At 41.7% G+C, this 15,471-nt stretch overlaps 1 protein-coding gene across 1 annotated transcript; it reads right to left on the bottom strand.

Annotated features, from left to right (window-relative positions):
- Positions 1-8,278: 8,278 nt before the first annotated feature.
- On the bottom strand, positions 8,279-11,317 carry oprd1b (opioid receptor, delta 1b). The gene is made up of 3 exons (XM_040118911.1): positions 11,001-11,317; positions 9,229-9,584; positions 8,279-9,011 (listed from the first exon to the last, which is right to left on the bottom strand). The coding sequence occupies exons 1-3, from the start codon at positions 11,249-11,251 to the stop codon at positions 8,482-8,484; spliced, it is 1,137 nt and encodes a 378-aa protein (XP_039974845.1). The 5' UTR covers positions 11,252-11,317; the 3' UTR covers positions 8,279-8,481.
- Between the last annotated feature and the right edge of the window lie 4,154 nt (positions 11,318-15,471).

Below are 15,471 nucleotides of genomic sequence, written 5' to 3'. Positions count from 1 at the left end.
GAAAAAACTTTAAAGTTTGGTCTCCCCATATTGTTGAAAGCATTGCTGCAGGGAAGGAGCAAAATGTGCCATTATTGCATTACAGTCCGATCTGATTATCAGTGCCCTTCATCTTTGACCAAATTTAATTTAGTTAGACAATAATACGTACAGTAGTATAGGGCATTATCATCAGATCTACAGGTAAGTCATTTTAAGCCACTGAAAAAACTGTCTGCTTTGCTCACATATGGACACAGCTGCCCAGCAGCTGCACCGTAGTTATTTTACTGTATGTCTATTATGGATACAAACACCACATCCCATATGTATGGAGTCATGCTTTTAAATCAGAAACACTTAAGGATGCAAATGATGGTACAAGTACATACATCAAAGCTACAAACCTTTGTGTTTTATCTGGGGTGAAATGCACACGGTCCCTGCTTGTCTCATCTTTCTCTCATCTGACCAAAAGGTTTGATGATGAAGTATAAGGACTGAGACCTGTGAAAAGCCGTCGTGGCTAAAAGCCTCTCAAAAAGCTTTGAAATGCTAATGTATCTTTCACAAGCAGTTAACTGATCAGAGTGAACCTCTTCCCCTGTTTTTTTTGCATCGCTGTTCTGCGACAAAGAAGAAATGTCAGCAATACATTTAGAAGCACCGTTTCATTGCTCGTCAGTAATGGTTGTACAGTGGCTGTTACTGTTTCAGAAACAAGCTAGAGGATTGCACTTAACTGCTTAACTTTCCAAGGCTTTTGTTCTGCTACTTGGCTGTAATTTCTTGAACCTGAAATGACTTTTTGGTATTAGAAGACAGAGAGCTTTCTTTATGAGCGCTGGAATACTTCTACGAACCTTTTTTTCAACAAGTTAGAGGTGATCACAGAACAGTGTTCTGAAAAGAACGTTTTTCTTCTTTGTATATTTTAGTAACAGTTACGTAAACCCACTGCACTGCCTCACAAAAAAGTGACACATTTTCAACTCCAAAAGACAAGCATATTATTTGCTTTAGCAATGACTCAACCAAAAAGATAATTTGACATTTCACTCTTTACTGTGGCTGCAGTTAACATTTTCTCTCTTGAAATGTTGCCTGGAGCTGTTACATTGGCAAACACCAAGGTGAGTAAAATATGCAGTCATATCATGCTTCAGGCGGTTACAGGGAGTGATGACACTGATTAAATTACATTTAGACATGCATCCTTTATTTTTTTTGGTCACTGTGTCTGAATTTTAAGTACAAAATTTTGTTTTATGGACAATTTCCTAAAACCTCTGGACCACGTTAAATTTCTTGAACCTGTTATAGAATGTAGTTTTTGCATGGTTGCTCTTTGGTTCCATATCTTCAAGACTTTCAGACCGGTGTACATTAAAATCTGAATTCTTTTAAAAACATTCCCTGTGCATACGCATTGTACGTAAACGGGAGGGATTTAGGCTGTGAGGTTAAGAAGGGGTGTTTATAGCAACCATCTTTAACATATGACAGTTTAAGAGATGTCAAAGATGGAGCAATGAAAAAAAAACGCAATGCTCAGAAATCTCATACATTACCAGCAGAAAGAGAGATACCCAGAGGAATTCGGCAGTGACATCCTGTGATTAATCCCTTGCTCGTAGAAAATATAACGTGATTTTTCATAACGCATGTGGGCTCTAATCTTCCTCTTGTTAACCTAATCACAGAGGAGACTGGGGAGTCTCAAGCACCTGCACTGCCACACATTCACTCTAAAAATGGAGAGCCAAATTAATCACAGCTATTGGCTGCTGCACTCAGAGCTCAGAGCATAAGGCTTTCATGAGCTTTTGTTTTGGCAACACTGTCTTTGCGTGTGCTTCACACTACACATCTGTAACAGGCTCGTGACAGGCTGCAGGGTGCATTCATGAACAGTAGCATCATGCTAGCATCAATTTATAACCCTACAATAGAACACAATTTGCATCATTTAGCTCTGCCTTGATTGGGATCTGGCAGCACTTGAGTCACCCTGCTGCTTTCTTTGATTAACTTGAGATTTCAAATTGTACTTAACACATGTCTTAATCAAGACACATTGAAAGTTTTACGATGATTTAATGCTTTACTCAAGGTCGTTTTCATCAAATGGTCCATCATAGTGGGAACCTGTTGAATATGACGCAGCAGGAGGCTTTTGTCGAAATAATACTCTTCACAGTTTGTTCATTGTCTCTCTCTCTCTCTCTCTCTTTCTCTTTCTCTTTCTTAACACATTACCTGCAAAACACATTTAAAACACTTAACATCCTTTTGCCATTTTCCTTGTGTGTGTGTGTGTGTGTGTGTGTGTGTGTGTGTGTGTGTGTGTGTGTGTGTGTGTGTGTGTGTGTGTGTGTGTGTGTGTGTGTGTGTGTTTGCGAGAAAGCATTCATTCCACTCCTTTCTGTCACCATATAAGTCATAAATCACTTTGAAGACAGTGCATTGTCTAATAGCTTGCATTTTGCAGTTGGAGATTAACACATCTGAGAAATATTGCTCTTTACTTTAAGGGAATACACCAAACCCCTCAAAAATGTGTAAACATCATCTTCAAACAAGCACATAATTCTCATACCATCACCCTTCCCGTGGCTTAAAGTCTGGATAAATAAAGCAAGTGCTGCTGTTCAGCAGTCGTACCACACAACGACAAATGCCCCTGGCTGTTCCTAATGCATCAAGTGATGTACAAAATACTAAATGTATGAAATACTCAAATGTTACCCTGGCAGAGGATATGTTGTTCGGCTTCAGCCTGCTGAAAGCTCTAATAAGGGGATGGTTTACTCTGAGAAAACATGGATTTCAGTGAGCGTGTGCGCAGGAAACTAAATAGGGTATCATTAGCAAATGAATATCTCTCTTGTTGTTAAGCTGCTGGTACTCCATCGCCTGTGGACCTTGTAATTACTGGAGATTGCCTTGATAGATTGGACTCCTCGTCCAGTGGGTTGATGGCTTCTCGTGAGTCCCACAGCGGAGGACCAACAGCTGTGCAGGGGCTGGTAAGAAGGGCCAATCTCTTTATCTCATGCATATTTACACATCTGTTATGTTGACTGGGTGACACCGGGCATTAAACCCTGTTAATGAAATACCCCGACGTGGGACTCATCCCTTTAACTTATTTTTCTAGTAATTCACGTGACGTCTTTGTCACATTGATTGTGTGCTAATTACTAACAGAAGTCCATGTAAACTATGATCTTATAAATCACCTTTATGGACAGCAGCTGAAGAGAGACGCTGCTGATCAGCGCACATCTTTCTTAGTCCATGCAAACTTTTCAATCTTGTGGTCCTCAGCCCCGACCAAAAGGCCACAACAGGGTTTCTTAACTGCTCACATATGGAGGCGAGCTCCCCGACACCTGTAAAATTGGGCGTACATTAGTAAGTTTACTGGGGTTCATGATTTCAAAAAGTACGAACGTGACATTATTATATAATTTTGACATGTCATGGGGAGGTTGCCGCAGTGTTTTTAAAAAAATCAAGAGAATGGTTCAAAGAAAACATTTACAACCATGGGGAGTGCCTTGCTTTTTTTTTACAAAGTGAAATCTAGGTTCAGCCACCCCCACTCACCACCCCAATCATTTTCATATAGTCCCTCATGACTCTCAGCTGGCAGATGGCACCCACTTTGAATCCCTGTCAAAGGTCCTCAGCAAGGTATACCCAAGTATTTGGTGCCTTGTGAAACATCAAGAAAAACTTGCTTCAGAGTGTTTTGCACTTCTGGCAAAACAAGGTTTGGTGATCCGTCTCACTACAGAGAGTATCGCACAAAGCAGCAGGCCAAATCACCAAATGCATTATCCAGATTTCTGCATAATTATCATCTCATTCACTGATTCCCTTTGGCTACATCTTTAGTTTTGGGATTATATGGTTTGACTGAGCGCTGGCAGGCTGTGCACTATCGGCCAAGATGCTGTGTTGTGTGAAAAAGCCTCGCTTAGAGGATGTAGGTGTCTGCTGTTACGTCCAAAGAATTACATGGCTGCAACACTGTGGCGTAATGGAGCTCAAGTCGTGCTTCCGTTCAAGCTGCCAAACAAGGTAATCGTGTTCCAGCAGGCCAATCAACAAATATGTCTTCAAAGCATTATTGAGGACCAAGACATCTCCCTCACTCACTTCAATTCACGAAGTCTCCCTCACAGACAAATGAGAAGGCGAAGTCAGATAACAAGTGACATCCAGATGAAACAAAAAACAATATCTTGCTTCAAACTACTGGATGTTCTAAGCTTTTGATACTATGAAGGGAATGCTAGCAGGGGAACAGTGAGACAGCTGTTATAAATGCTTCAACAAGATTCAATCTCTGTTCTCTGTCGATTTGTTTTTGTGCATTAGTTAGGGTCAGAAGATGAAAGCTTTTAACTGTCTTCTTGTCACCCTGGAACTGGTCTACAGATTATCTGACTGTAACTGTACGTGTTTGATAGCTTACGATTAAAAAAAATGTTGCATGTGCATTCAGGTTCTCAGAAAAAAAAAAAAGAAAGATTTCAAAATCCAGAACAAGACTGTTTCTCTAAGGGCAAAGATCACAGCTACAACTGAGTGTTCAAACATGACAGTAGCGCTGTACATCTGACTGCTCTATTGAATAAAGCACTTTAGTAATTACGTTTTAAAAAGGCCACCATGCAGTCTTGTCAAATCAGGGGCCAGCTAATGGTGTTTGACTAAATTATTCATTTTCTTGCTTTTTCATTTGTCTTTTACACAGTGAACATATAGACATGTATATTTCATGGAGAACAAACTGTATGCTCTGCTATGTAGCACAGGGAAATCTTCAGCAGGTCCTGCAGGCCCCCCCTAAACACGCGGGGGAGGGACGCCATCCAATAACGGTTTCTATTCTTTGAGACATCATCAGGCTTTCAGCAGAGAATGATTTCAGCCCTTTAATGTGTGCAAGAAATTCAACGAAAGACCACTTGAACATGTAATCCATGGACCATCATACAAAAATATCTGTAATAATGTCACAGTGGGTGTTGACCAATCACGGCTGTTAGTACTCGACTTGCACTCCAGTGCGACCCATGCAGTTGCGTGTGCACAGTCCACATTCAATGAAAATTAATTATTTTAAAAAGACAGTACAGTGGTTCATTTTGTGATTTCCTTTACCTAGATGAGTATGCAAAAACTGTGAATAAAGTGGTAGTCTGACTCTGTGTCACTCATGGGCATTGGGCCTGAGTAATTTGAAGGATAAGTCTGGTTATATTCTACATTTGCTTCACTGTCTACAAATTGTGTGGAAGCACGAAAAAAAAACGATACCAAATTGCTCCAACTAAAAGATATTGCCTGTGTAGCCAAAGCCGACCTAAAATACTCCTCTGTGCTATGAAGCCCCACTACTGTCCAAAAAATCTCAAAAGCACATCAGTGAGACACACTGTGTACCGGATGACATGTTCCTTCATTATCAAGAACATGAGCACTGTTTATTTTGAGTCGATCCCTCGTACACTGTCCTGCTGTTGTAAATACTTAGTAGAACATCAAATCCACTGCTGAAAATAATCCCCAAGAAATACGCTCCTCATCTTTTTTTTATTTTAATTAAGTAAATATTTGTGTCTCGTTTTTTAGGATTTACATCTTTGTAGGAGTCACTGAGCTTTGGGTGAGAGCCGCAGACAGGCTGGGGAATTTCGCAGGATTTGTTGATAATAACAGAAATATTGAATATCACCTGCCTTAACCTTGTCTTGATGCATTGTTAAATGAGTTAGTTCTCCTGGGCATCTGGTGTCATCCCTGATTGATTCCACTTTGTGCTTTCATTTGTTCAGTCACATTTACACGCACATTTAGATGCATCCACTCACCCCTGTGACATGAGACCACAAGGGGCTTCCGGGTCAACGGCCCTTGAGCTCCGGTCAACATGGACCCGATCAGTAATCCATAAATCATCGTACCAACTGATTGCATGCATAACTCCCATGAGCCCTCACTGATATTTACAGAGGGCAAACAACATCTGTAATAATGACCACAAAAAACAATCTTTTGGATTAAAACTGAAAGTTATCAACAACAATATTTCAAAAATAAAAGCACTTACAAGATACAGTTTATGCCATATGACAGTTGTATTAATGTTTTCAAAAGACTAAAGCATTTTCTACATTTATACAATAAGATACTTTCTGTACTGTATTTGCTGAAACAAAAAATACGAGAATTTTATAAAGATCAAGCACTTTTCTCTACAAAACAATTCACAAGGCATTATGGTACAGATTTTCCTTCAGCTGAACATATTATCGACCACACTGAAGAAAACATTTATTAATGCTCTTAAAAAGGTTAGAGATTGTCCAGACTGAACACAGGAACTTTTTTTTTTTGTAGATTTTGAATGCTTTGCTTAATACTTATAGCACTTAGTGTAAATACATAGTTTTTTTTAACATTTGACTTTTCTAATTGGTAACAAGTGAAGCTTAATGGCACAACAGCTGGACAGCACATCAAAACAAAAAAGAATCACATTATCCCTTAATATGCTGTTACAAACAATATTATCTTTACACTTGATACAGTATATAGTGTAAATGCCTGCCTTTTTAAACAAAACTGCATTGCTGCAGTGGCAAGATGACTGGCATCTGTTTGACTGTTCTCTCAAAATGTGTCAAAAATATGCACATCTCCTCCTGCAAGTGTCCAACCATCGTCGTTGGAAAATCGTAGTATGTATAGGAAGATTGTTGTTGCTTGCTAATGCACTTGATCCAATTTGGACTTCAGCCTCCATGCCACTTTGGGGTCATTCAGTCACCTCACTTTGAGTTGAAACTGCAGCTCCTCAGTTTACTGTCAGCTGAATATTTTGGTTGTGCAAGAGAACAGAGCAGCCTAACTGCTGGAGGAGTGGAAACAGTGAGTCAGCTGAACACTGATGTTCATGGTGAATATATGCTGGAGGCTCCACTCATCAAATCTTTAATCATCGTTTTATTTAAGCTGTCTTTTACAAGGATCTTTCATGGAGTATTGCTTCAAAAAAAAGTGGAATAAATAACACTGAAACATTGAGCTGCAGTCATATAAATTTTCACCTCCTTTAAAAATGTTCTTAATTCTGTGTGTGGCTTTCATCTGTATTATTACTCCTCCCACAGAACCGTGCATGAAATTGGATACATCCTCTAATCTAAATATCACAGAGACAATGAAAACATAGTCTCAGCTAAACATTCACATTATTGGATTCTCATTACCTCCCCAGTGAGGTTGAGTGACAAGTCTATTAATAGTCAAGATATACAGGACAGAGGCACAGTTTTCATTGTGTTGGCTCTGTACTCCAGTGCACTAGATAGGATATGAAACACTTTTCAGGTAAAGGCTCAAAGCAAATTCAGCTTTGAAGATAAACATTTTATATTAACAATCGATTCGATGGCAATGTGTTATGTGAAAGGGGCTGGTTGTAGTGATAAACCCACAGATAATTATCACTTGACTCTGCAGTCCCCCTCAGCTCTACAGAGCATTATAGCGTCTTTCAGCTTATTGTTTTGGTTTTTTTGGCCTGCAACTTTACTGTTTTGGTTCACTGGCACCACTCTCATAGCATTGTTTTTTCAGCCATAGCAAGCAGATGTTTTCAGCAAACCCACTGTATCCCCCAGTCCCCCAATTTAAGGGAATAGAAAGCAATTTTACAAGCTAACCTAAACCTAAATAAAGTCATCATGTGTTTAGCTGCAGATCAATGACTGGCTGAAGTGTGTGACTCACAGTAGTATCTTCCTTGTTGATGCTCTGCTAAGCCTGTACTGCAGCGTTCTTCACTTCTTGTTGCTATAAGAGATTTCTCAGTAAGTCTGGTCTCCATCACGTGAAAAAAAAAAAAGATCTGTGGTTCTGAGGTTTGGTGACTGACTCAACCACTCGTACACCAACCACGGTTTGGCTATGAAATGATTCCTTGGTGGCCTTGTCTGAGTGTTTATGATCAATGTCTCTAGTAAAAATCTGAACATTGTGAGACTATGTATAAACACGGCTATGAGTCTTACGTTGTTCACCTAATATGGATGTGAAAACCCACAAACATAGACAAATTAGAGTCAGCACTGTACTTCAGCACTTTTTCTTGTGAAGATAGTGTCAAAGCAGTAAAAAACATATAACTCTTCGAATACTCTCTGACTGTACTGTGTGTGTGTGTGTGTGTGTGTGTGTGTGTGTGTGTGTGTGTGTGTGTGTGTTCCTATGAGTGCATTGGGTATGTCCTTCTCTCATAAACCCATTGGGACACAGGTATTTCATTACATGAATTCAAACAAACAATCGATAATTTATCTTGATTTTAAGTCAAAAGCTTTCTGTATATCTGCGGACTCAGACTCCTGTGGTGGACACCTGTGTGACATCAGTCTGGAGGTCATCCTGAACTGTCTCCCCCCGCCACTGATCCATGCCTAGTCAAGCTGGCGGTCTCTGTGTTGTCGCAGCAGCACAAACAGACGCAGGCTCCTGTGTGCTCTGGCGCGTTCTAAAGAAGCTGTTCTGCTCCAGTCGGGACCGATAGGGCAGGCAGAAATCCCTGAAGCACCTCTTGAAGTTCTCGTCCAAGAAGGCGTACAGCACAGGGTTGAGACTGCTGTTGGTGTAGCCCAGTGCGATGCACAGATGCCAGCTGGCCATTACAAAGAGGTCCTTGCGGTCAATATCTACCATGGTGTTGACAATGATGAAGATGTGAATGGGAGTCCAGCAGATGATGAAGGCTGCCACGACCACCAGGACCATGCGGGTGATCCGCCGCAGGTTCCTGTCTTTCTCTTTGGAGCCAGAGAGCAGACGGACGCTCTTGAGTCGCAGGATCATCAGACCATAGCAGATGGTGATGACCAGGACGGGTATCACAAAGGCAAAGATGAACACGCAGATTTTCATAACTGTCTCCCAGTACCACGCAGGTTTGGGAAATCTGAGTGTGCAGGAAGTGGCTCCTGAGGAGTTAAAACAATTAGAGGTTTAATAGAGGGCCATGTTGAGAAGCTAATTTAAGTTAATAACCCAACTCAAATGTATTCTCTTTTACAGCATGAATACTTCTTGAAATCAACATTTGCAACTGCTGATCTAAAAAGCCTGTGAGGAGAAGTGAAGTTTTTATAATATGATGGCAATTTTCAGCATTTTTCCTGAAACAAGAAAGTCCCTCACCCTCATCTGTCACCTTGGTAACAGCTATGATCATCACAGGGACTCCGACAGCAGAGGAGAGGATCCAGATGCAGACGTTGATGAGCTTGGCTTTGGCAGGCGTGCGGAAGTCCAGGGCCCTCACCGGATGACAAACCGCGATGTAGCGGTCCACGCTCATCATGGTGAGCGTGAAGATGCTGGTGAACATGTTGTAGTAGTCAATGGCGATGATCATTTTACACAGCAGCTCCCCAAAGGGCCACGTGCTCATCAGATATGTGGCGCTCTGGAAGGGAAGGGTGCTGGTGGCCAGAGCGTCGGCGAGAGCCAGGTTGAAGATGTAGATGTTGGTAGCGGTCTTCATCTTGGTGTACCTGGATGGTTGGAAGAAAAAGCACGGGGCACTTTTACCTGATTCTGTCTCATGGTCGACGGGAGCAGTTGATGATTGGAGGATACTGAATTTTTTTCAAGGCCTGTGTGGCTAAGAAGATGCCTCGTGTGGTTGACTCATAAATTCAGTTAAAACATTTCAGGGTTAGAAACCAATTTATTGTTTAATCTAATCCTTTTCCGTTCTCAAACCAATCATCTGCTATTTCCCCTCGCAAAATATTGAACTCATAAAAGAGCTTTTTAGATACATAATGCTTTTATGGCACTACACTAAATGCATGAGAGCCTCTACGCTCTGCCAAAGTGACCGTGAGCCTCCATTAAACTGCACGTCTATGTAATGAGTTGATTCCAGCTGAAAAATCATCCAAAACTCCTCCTTGATTTCAGATTCATAGAATAGTTTGTTTTGTTTTGTTTTTATTTCTTTTGCTAGTGACCAGCCTTGTCTGAATGCCTGCTGAGCAGTTGTCTGGCTGTTTAAAGATGGATTCCTCCACAGGAGTCCACAGTATGACAGTAGTTGGTCGCATTTTAACAAATTGCAGCAACAGGTTGTAATAGGGTGACAGAGGACAAAGGGATGTCTGGCCTTTTTTTTTTCTCTCTTAATCCAGCACATAAAGAGATTTATTACATTATATTCTGATCTCACTCTGAATGTAATTTCTTTGCCAGGGAGAGAGTGAGCACAATATCTTTCATATTCACTTTGTTTGATTATTGTGAAATTGAACCAAAAAAAACCCAAAAACATTTCTCCAGGAACTTAGGAGGCGGTTCGGTGAGGCGACTTTCACGCTGCATTATTTGAGCATCAAACCAACATGACACGAATCTTCAGTACACGGATAAGTAACCCACAGTGCCACGTTCATTGCTTTGGACTTGCAGGTGAGGGTTTCCCAATGGAAATTAATCACCTGAGTTTATAGCACCATCATTCCTGTAATGTCAACGCTAAACTGTAGGTCACGCCGCCCTCCAGCCCCTCCCTTCCTCCTCTCGCATGTGTAGGAGTTGTGTGTGTTGGTGTGGGTGTGTTAGAGAGTGGCTCTCGGACGCACTGGAACTGTGAGCAATTACAAAGGACCATCATAAAGGCAGTAATATGGCAGTGAAAATGTATTTTAGACACATCCCATTAAAAATTATAGTCACCGAATATTAAATGTTCTTTAAATATAATAAAGATATTTCATAATTTTATATTTTATATTTTTTAATTTCCATACTGGATCTTATGCTATTAGGAAACGTGTGTGGGGGTGTTGGTTTTCACTGATCAGCATGTAGCCAGCAGCATATTATGGTTATAAATACGAACTTGGTCACGAATCATTTGTTTCCCTACTCACTGATGTATGCGTCTTTGTTTATCATGCATCTCTTACCTGACCACCCCGTACATTACCAGCACGTTTCCCAGCAGTCCCACCAAACAGATGAGAGAGTAGAGAGCCGTGATACAAACGGATAGGATGAGACTTGTGGTGTCTCTGGTTGCAGCCTTGTTGGTCCCGTTGCTTTTTGACGGCAGGAGCAGCAGGTCCTCGGGGAGTGTAACATTGAAAGGAGTTGCGGGGAGCGAGTGGCGCTCGTCAAAATCGCCCAGGGCGCCGGGAGGAAGCGAGGGGAGCTCCATTTTCTACAACTCAGGTGAGATTTGTTTTGAGAAGGCAGAGATTTTCCGAAAGCAGAGGCACAGGAGCGCACGAGAACTGGGCGGCAAACTAGTGATGAGGCGCAGAACAGAGGTTTGCGCTCTCTCTCTCTCTCTCTCTCTCTCTCTCTCTCTCTCTCTCTCTGTGAGTCTCTGCGCGCTCTCCCTTTGGCAAAGCGCATTGGCGCACAAAGCAATATGTGAGGAGGCTGCTTTCTTGCCCAGTTCTTACCCTGCCTAGGGGGACGCCGTTTGTCAAAGTGCTCTACTTAGATTTAGCATAGTATAATGCTCAATCACGTCAGTTTTTCGATTCTCGTTATTGGCTGTTATCCAAAATGAACAGCCTCATGCTCCACCTGCCCCCCAACAGCTCATCAAACAATGTCAGTCAAACCCGAGCCAACATCTCTCACAGCTGCAGCTCCACAGCTCAAAGGGACATGTCCTCATCGAGCCATTCCTCTTAGTGCCGCCTGCCTTTACCCTGGAGGTACCTCTTCTTCCCACTCTCCACGGCCTGTGGCCTGTGTTTGCAGGGCTTCATTAGAGGACTGTCTGCTCTCACCAGGCAGTCACCTCCATGAAATGCCCTTACTAAACCACAGGAGTGATGCACGTACCTGATGAAATATTTCAGATGGTTTTGATTAGCCGATGGCAGCAGTCAAGTGTGTGGATTTGGAGGGCAATCCGACAAATTGTCATGTCACCTTTTACATTTGCTGCCTGGGTAATTGAGTTGGTATCATTTACATGTGCATGAGCAAACACATTGACGCAGGCATACAAACATGAAGGCATATTCATTTGAAAACCCTGTGGGACAATATTTTATCAGTGCTGCTTGTATCTAGCCAGATAAGAAATTATTTTCCTGTCTCAGATTATTCTTAATACATCTGGAACATTTCTCATTCCTGGATAAAAGAGTTTCACTGTTACCGTGTTGGTGTAAAACACTGAGTGTGTTTTTTGGGCATAAAATGTGTTGAAGCATTCAGTGTTTATTTCCAGTAAAATTCGCTGCCTGACCTATTCAGCCCACACAAATGTTTTACCTTAATTTACAGTGTTCAGCGAAGCACTTCTGTAGCTGCGTTTTGTCCATGGCCCATTACTGCAGGTCTGCAGCCTATTCGAGAACGTTTCTCAAGGGGAATTGTTTATTTGAACACAGACAGATTAAAACCCTCATGTGGCTGTACTCTTCATAACTGCAGCAGTCTTTATGCACTCTGCAAAGTGACCTTTACATAATCCGCCTTTAAGCAAACACCATCAGCACCACACAAAGCAGGGACAGTCAGAAGAATAGGGCAGGCTCGCCAAACAAAAGCTCTGAAGCCTCCCTCTTCACTATTCCTTCTAAAGATAGACCATGTGCATCTTCCTAAGATGAAGAGCAGTAATTGAAATTATCTGCCTCATTTTTGGAGTTCACTAAGCTCATCTCTCTTTCATTACTGGGGGATATTTGTTACAAGCTTCTGTGTACATTTTTGGTCATCCACAGGTGAACATAGTTCTCAAAATGGTGTTTAATACTAAGTTCTCAGCCAAACTAGCAGGTCAGCTGAATGGCAACGTTGGTCTGTTGGTTGTTCAGCTGGTCCACCACATTGGTCCAGACTGAAATATCTCAACAAAAGTTGAATGGATTTTTTGTGAAGTTTCGTACCAATATTCATGTTCCCCAGAGGATGGATCCTAATGACTCTGGTGATCCTCTGACTTTTCCTCTAGAGCCTCCATGAGGTTGACGTTTTTTTATTTTTAGTGAAATGTCTTGACAACTGTTAGAAGGATTCCGATGAAATTTTGAGCAGACATCCATGTTCCACACAGGGTGGATCCTGATGACTTTGGTGATCCTCTGACCTTTCCTCTGTCAGCTGTAGACTGCTTTCTGTTTAGTGCTAATTAGCAAATGTTATCATGCTGACTAAGATGGTTAACATGGTAACCATTACACCTGCTAAACATCAGCATGTTTGCATTGTCATTGTGAGCATCTTAGTATATTGTAACATATAGCTCAAATCCCTGCTGTACCTCAATACATCCTCACAGAGTTGCTAGGCTCGAGACTGTTAGTCTTGTTTTTTATGGGTTCAGTTGTGAGAAGCACTACAGTTGTGTGGGAGTAAAGGACAAGTGTATTGCTGGAAAAGAAAAAAAGAATACAGTTGCAAGAGTGTCATTTCAGGCTGTGCTACTTCAGTTTTTCTAAAGATGAAATCAAACAAGGACAGAGAAAGAGAAGCAGTGGAGTGAGTAAAATCTCAAAAAGTTTAGAGGGTAAAGTGTGGTTATGAAAGAGCTACATGCTAATACATGCTGTATTAGGGAACGTCAGAAAGGTGCTTGTATAAAACAGTCTCTAGTGCAATGTATGGGTGAGTGTTCATTGAGTGTAAGATGAGGGGAGGGAGGCAGTGGGGGCGGAGAGGTCATGGGACTTATCAGACAGACGCCTCCCTTCACTTATGTTTCATTGAATTCAGCCCACGACACCTCCAGAGGGCTCGGCGGTAAATTCTGGTCTCGAGAGTTATCTAGCCTGTATACCTACACAACTCTGATCACAGCGCCCAGTCTCAGCAAGAATAGTCCGAGTGGGACAGCTCACCTCGCCGGCGTGAAATGACTTACGCAGCAGTTCAGAAAGTAAACTCACTAAGTTTAATTTCTGTTACAGCTGTGTGACACCTGCTTCTGCTGCAGCAGCTATGATGACATACCGGGTCACAGATCTGATCATGAAGACGACTAAATATACTTTAATGTATGAGTGCAGGGGTAGGTGTTCTCTGTAATGGCAGCCGGCTGAGTGTACACAATTTTGAGATCTGGTGGAAATCTGTCTCCAAACAGAAGGAAATGGGTCTGGAGGTACAGTAGTCGACACAAACCAAAGGCTGCTTTTGCTGCTGCTGTTGCTGTTGTTGTTGTTATTGTGTTAACACATTTGCTCTTCTCCCCTCGGGGAGAATAACTCATGATTAGTCTGTACAGGCAGCATGATTACTCGCATCACTCATCAGCCCGATGGAAACCTTAGGAAGCATTACGCTGCCTCTCTCAACCCAGCACATCCATGGCAGGGAACATAGAGTGCAGACACTTGATGTTTGGGCCTGATGTTCGGTTTATGCATGATAATGGAGTGATGATGATGACGCATATTTGATTTTCTAATGATCATATTAGACAAGGAGACTCTGCTGATGATATATCACAGATATCATCTATATATGATCTTCTATCGGTTGAAGTGTCATACTTGTTGCAGTTGCAGTCATTTAATATTTAATATGATGCCACTGTTATGACCGGATGTGTTTCATATCTGCTGTCAGGCTGCAATATCTCGTGGACGACGGCAGTTCTGATAGAAGCTGGTATACTTCATAACTTCTGAAAGGTCGGAGAAAAATTGAATACATACCATATTATATCTTGACATTTTATTTCCCCACGTCGCCAGTGTCTTTCTGCACAGACGGGATTGGATGGGAGAGAAACTACAAGAAAACCCATTTGCTGAGGCTCCGTAATGTTTTAAGTTACGGGTTTGTTCTGTAGCTGTCAGAGCTGAAGCACGAAGGAGAACTGAGCTTCTGCATGCTGTCACGTTGCATCGCTATCTGACAGTCACACATCAAGCCACGGATATTATGATCAGTCTGACCTGTCCAACCTCCAAGTGTGAACTCATGTGGGCTGATTTTAGTTTCTCTAAATACACTGAAATTAGTGTGAATTGTGCCATCAAAGATTCAATCTGATGACCTGAAACTATATTTGTAGGATTTCTTAAGTGGTTAATTTTCTGTGCAGTAATCTGTGCAGACAGGGCATCCGTAATATTCAGAGTTCACATACTTCATGAATACACAAGTCATATAATTGTATGATCAATATTTCCTTTTATGGACTGAGTGAGCAGCAAAAATAAAACAGAGGAAAAGAGTCATCACAGTGAATCGACTGGAGCAGAAGAAAACAGCAGGCTCCCTTTCCTTAACAGCACTGAGGGTTTTGCAGCCAGTAACCTGATTAATTTTCAGACTGAGACATACAGTCAAAATTTTGTTAGAACTGATTGTCTCTTTGCTTGTCTGTGAGGCAAATGAAAAGCGTGCGTGTGTGTGAGAGAGACAAAGAGTGTGGGGGCGGTGTCAATAAAGCACAGCCAT

Source organism: Xiphias gladius, chromosome 22 (genome assembly GCF_016859285.1).
Source record: "Xiphias gladius isolate SHS-SW01 ecotype Sanya breed wild chromosome 22, ASM1685928v1, whole genome shotgun sequence".
In the NCBI taxonomy this organism is placed as follows: domain Eukaryota; kingdom Metazoa; phylum Chordata; class Actinopteri; order Istiophoriformes; family Xiphiidae; genus Xiphias; species Xiphias gladius.
Note: the sequence above shows the minus strand (reverse complement) of the source record. Positions and strands in the feature narration are given on the sequence as shown.

Coding starts and splice junctions, on each gene's coding strand:
- oprd1b (XM_040118911.1), bottom strand. CDS start 11,251: ATGGAGCTCCCCTCGCTTCCTCCCGGCGCCCTGGGCGATTTTGACGAG. Junction 9,585..11,000: donor GTAATGTACGGGGTGGTCAG/GTAAGAGATGCA, acceptor CCAACCATCCAG/GTACACCAAGATGAAGACCG. Junction 9,012..9,228: donor TACCAAGGTGACAGATGAGG/GTGAGGGACTTT, acceptor TTAACTCCTCAG/GAGCCACTTCCTGCACACTC.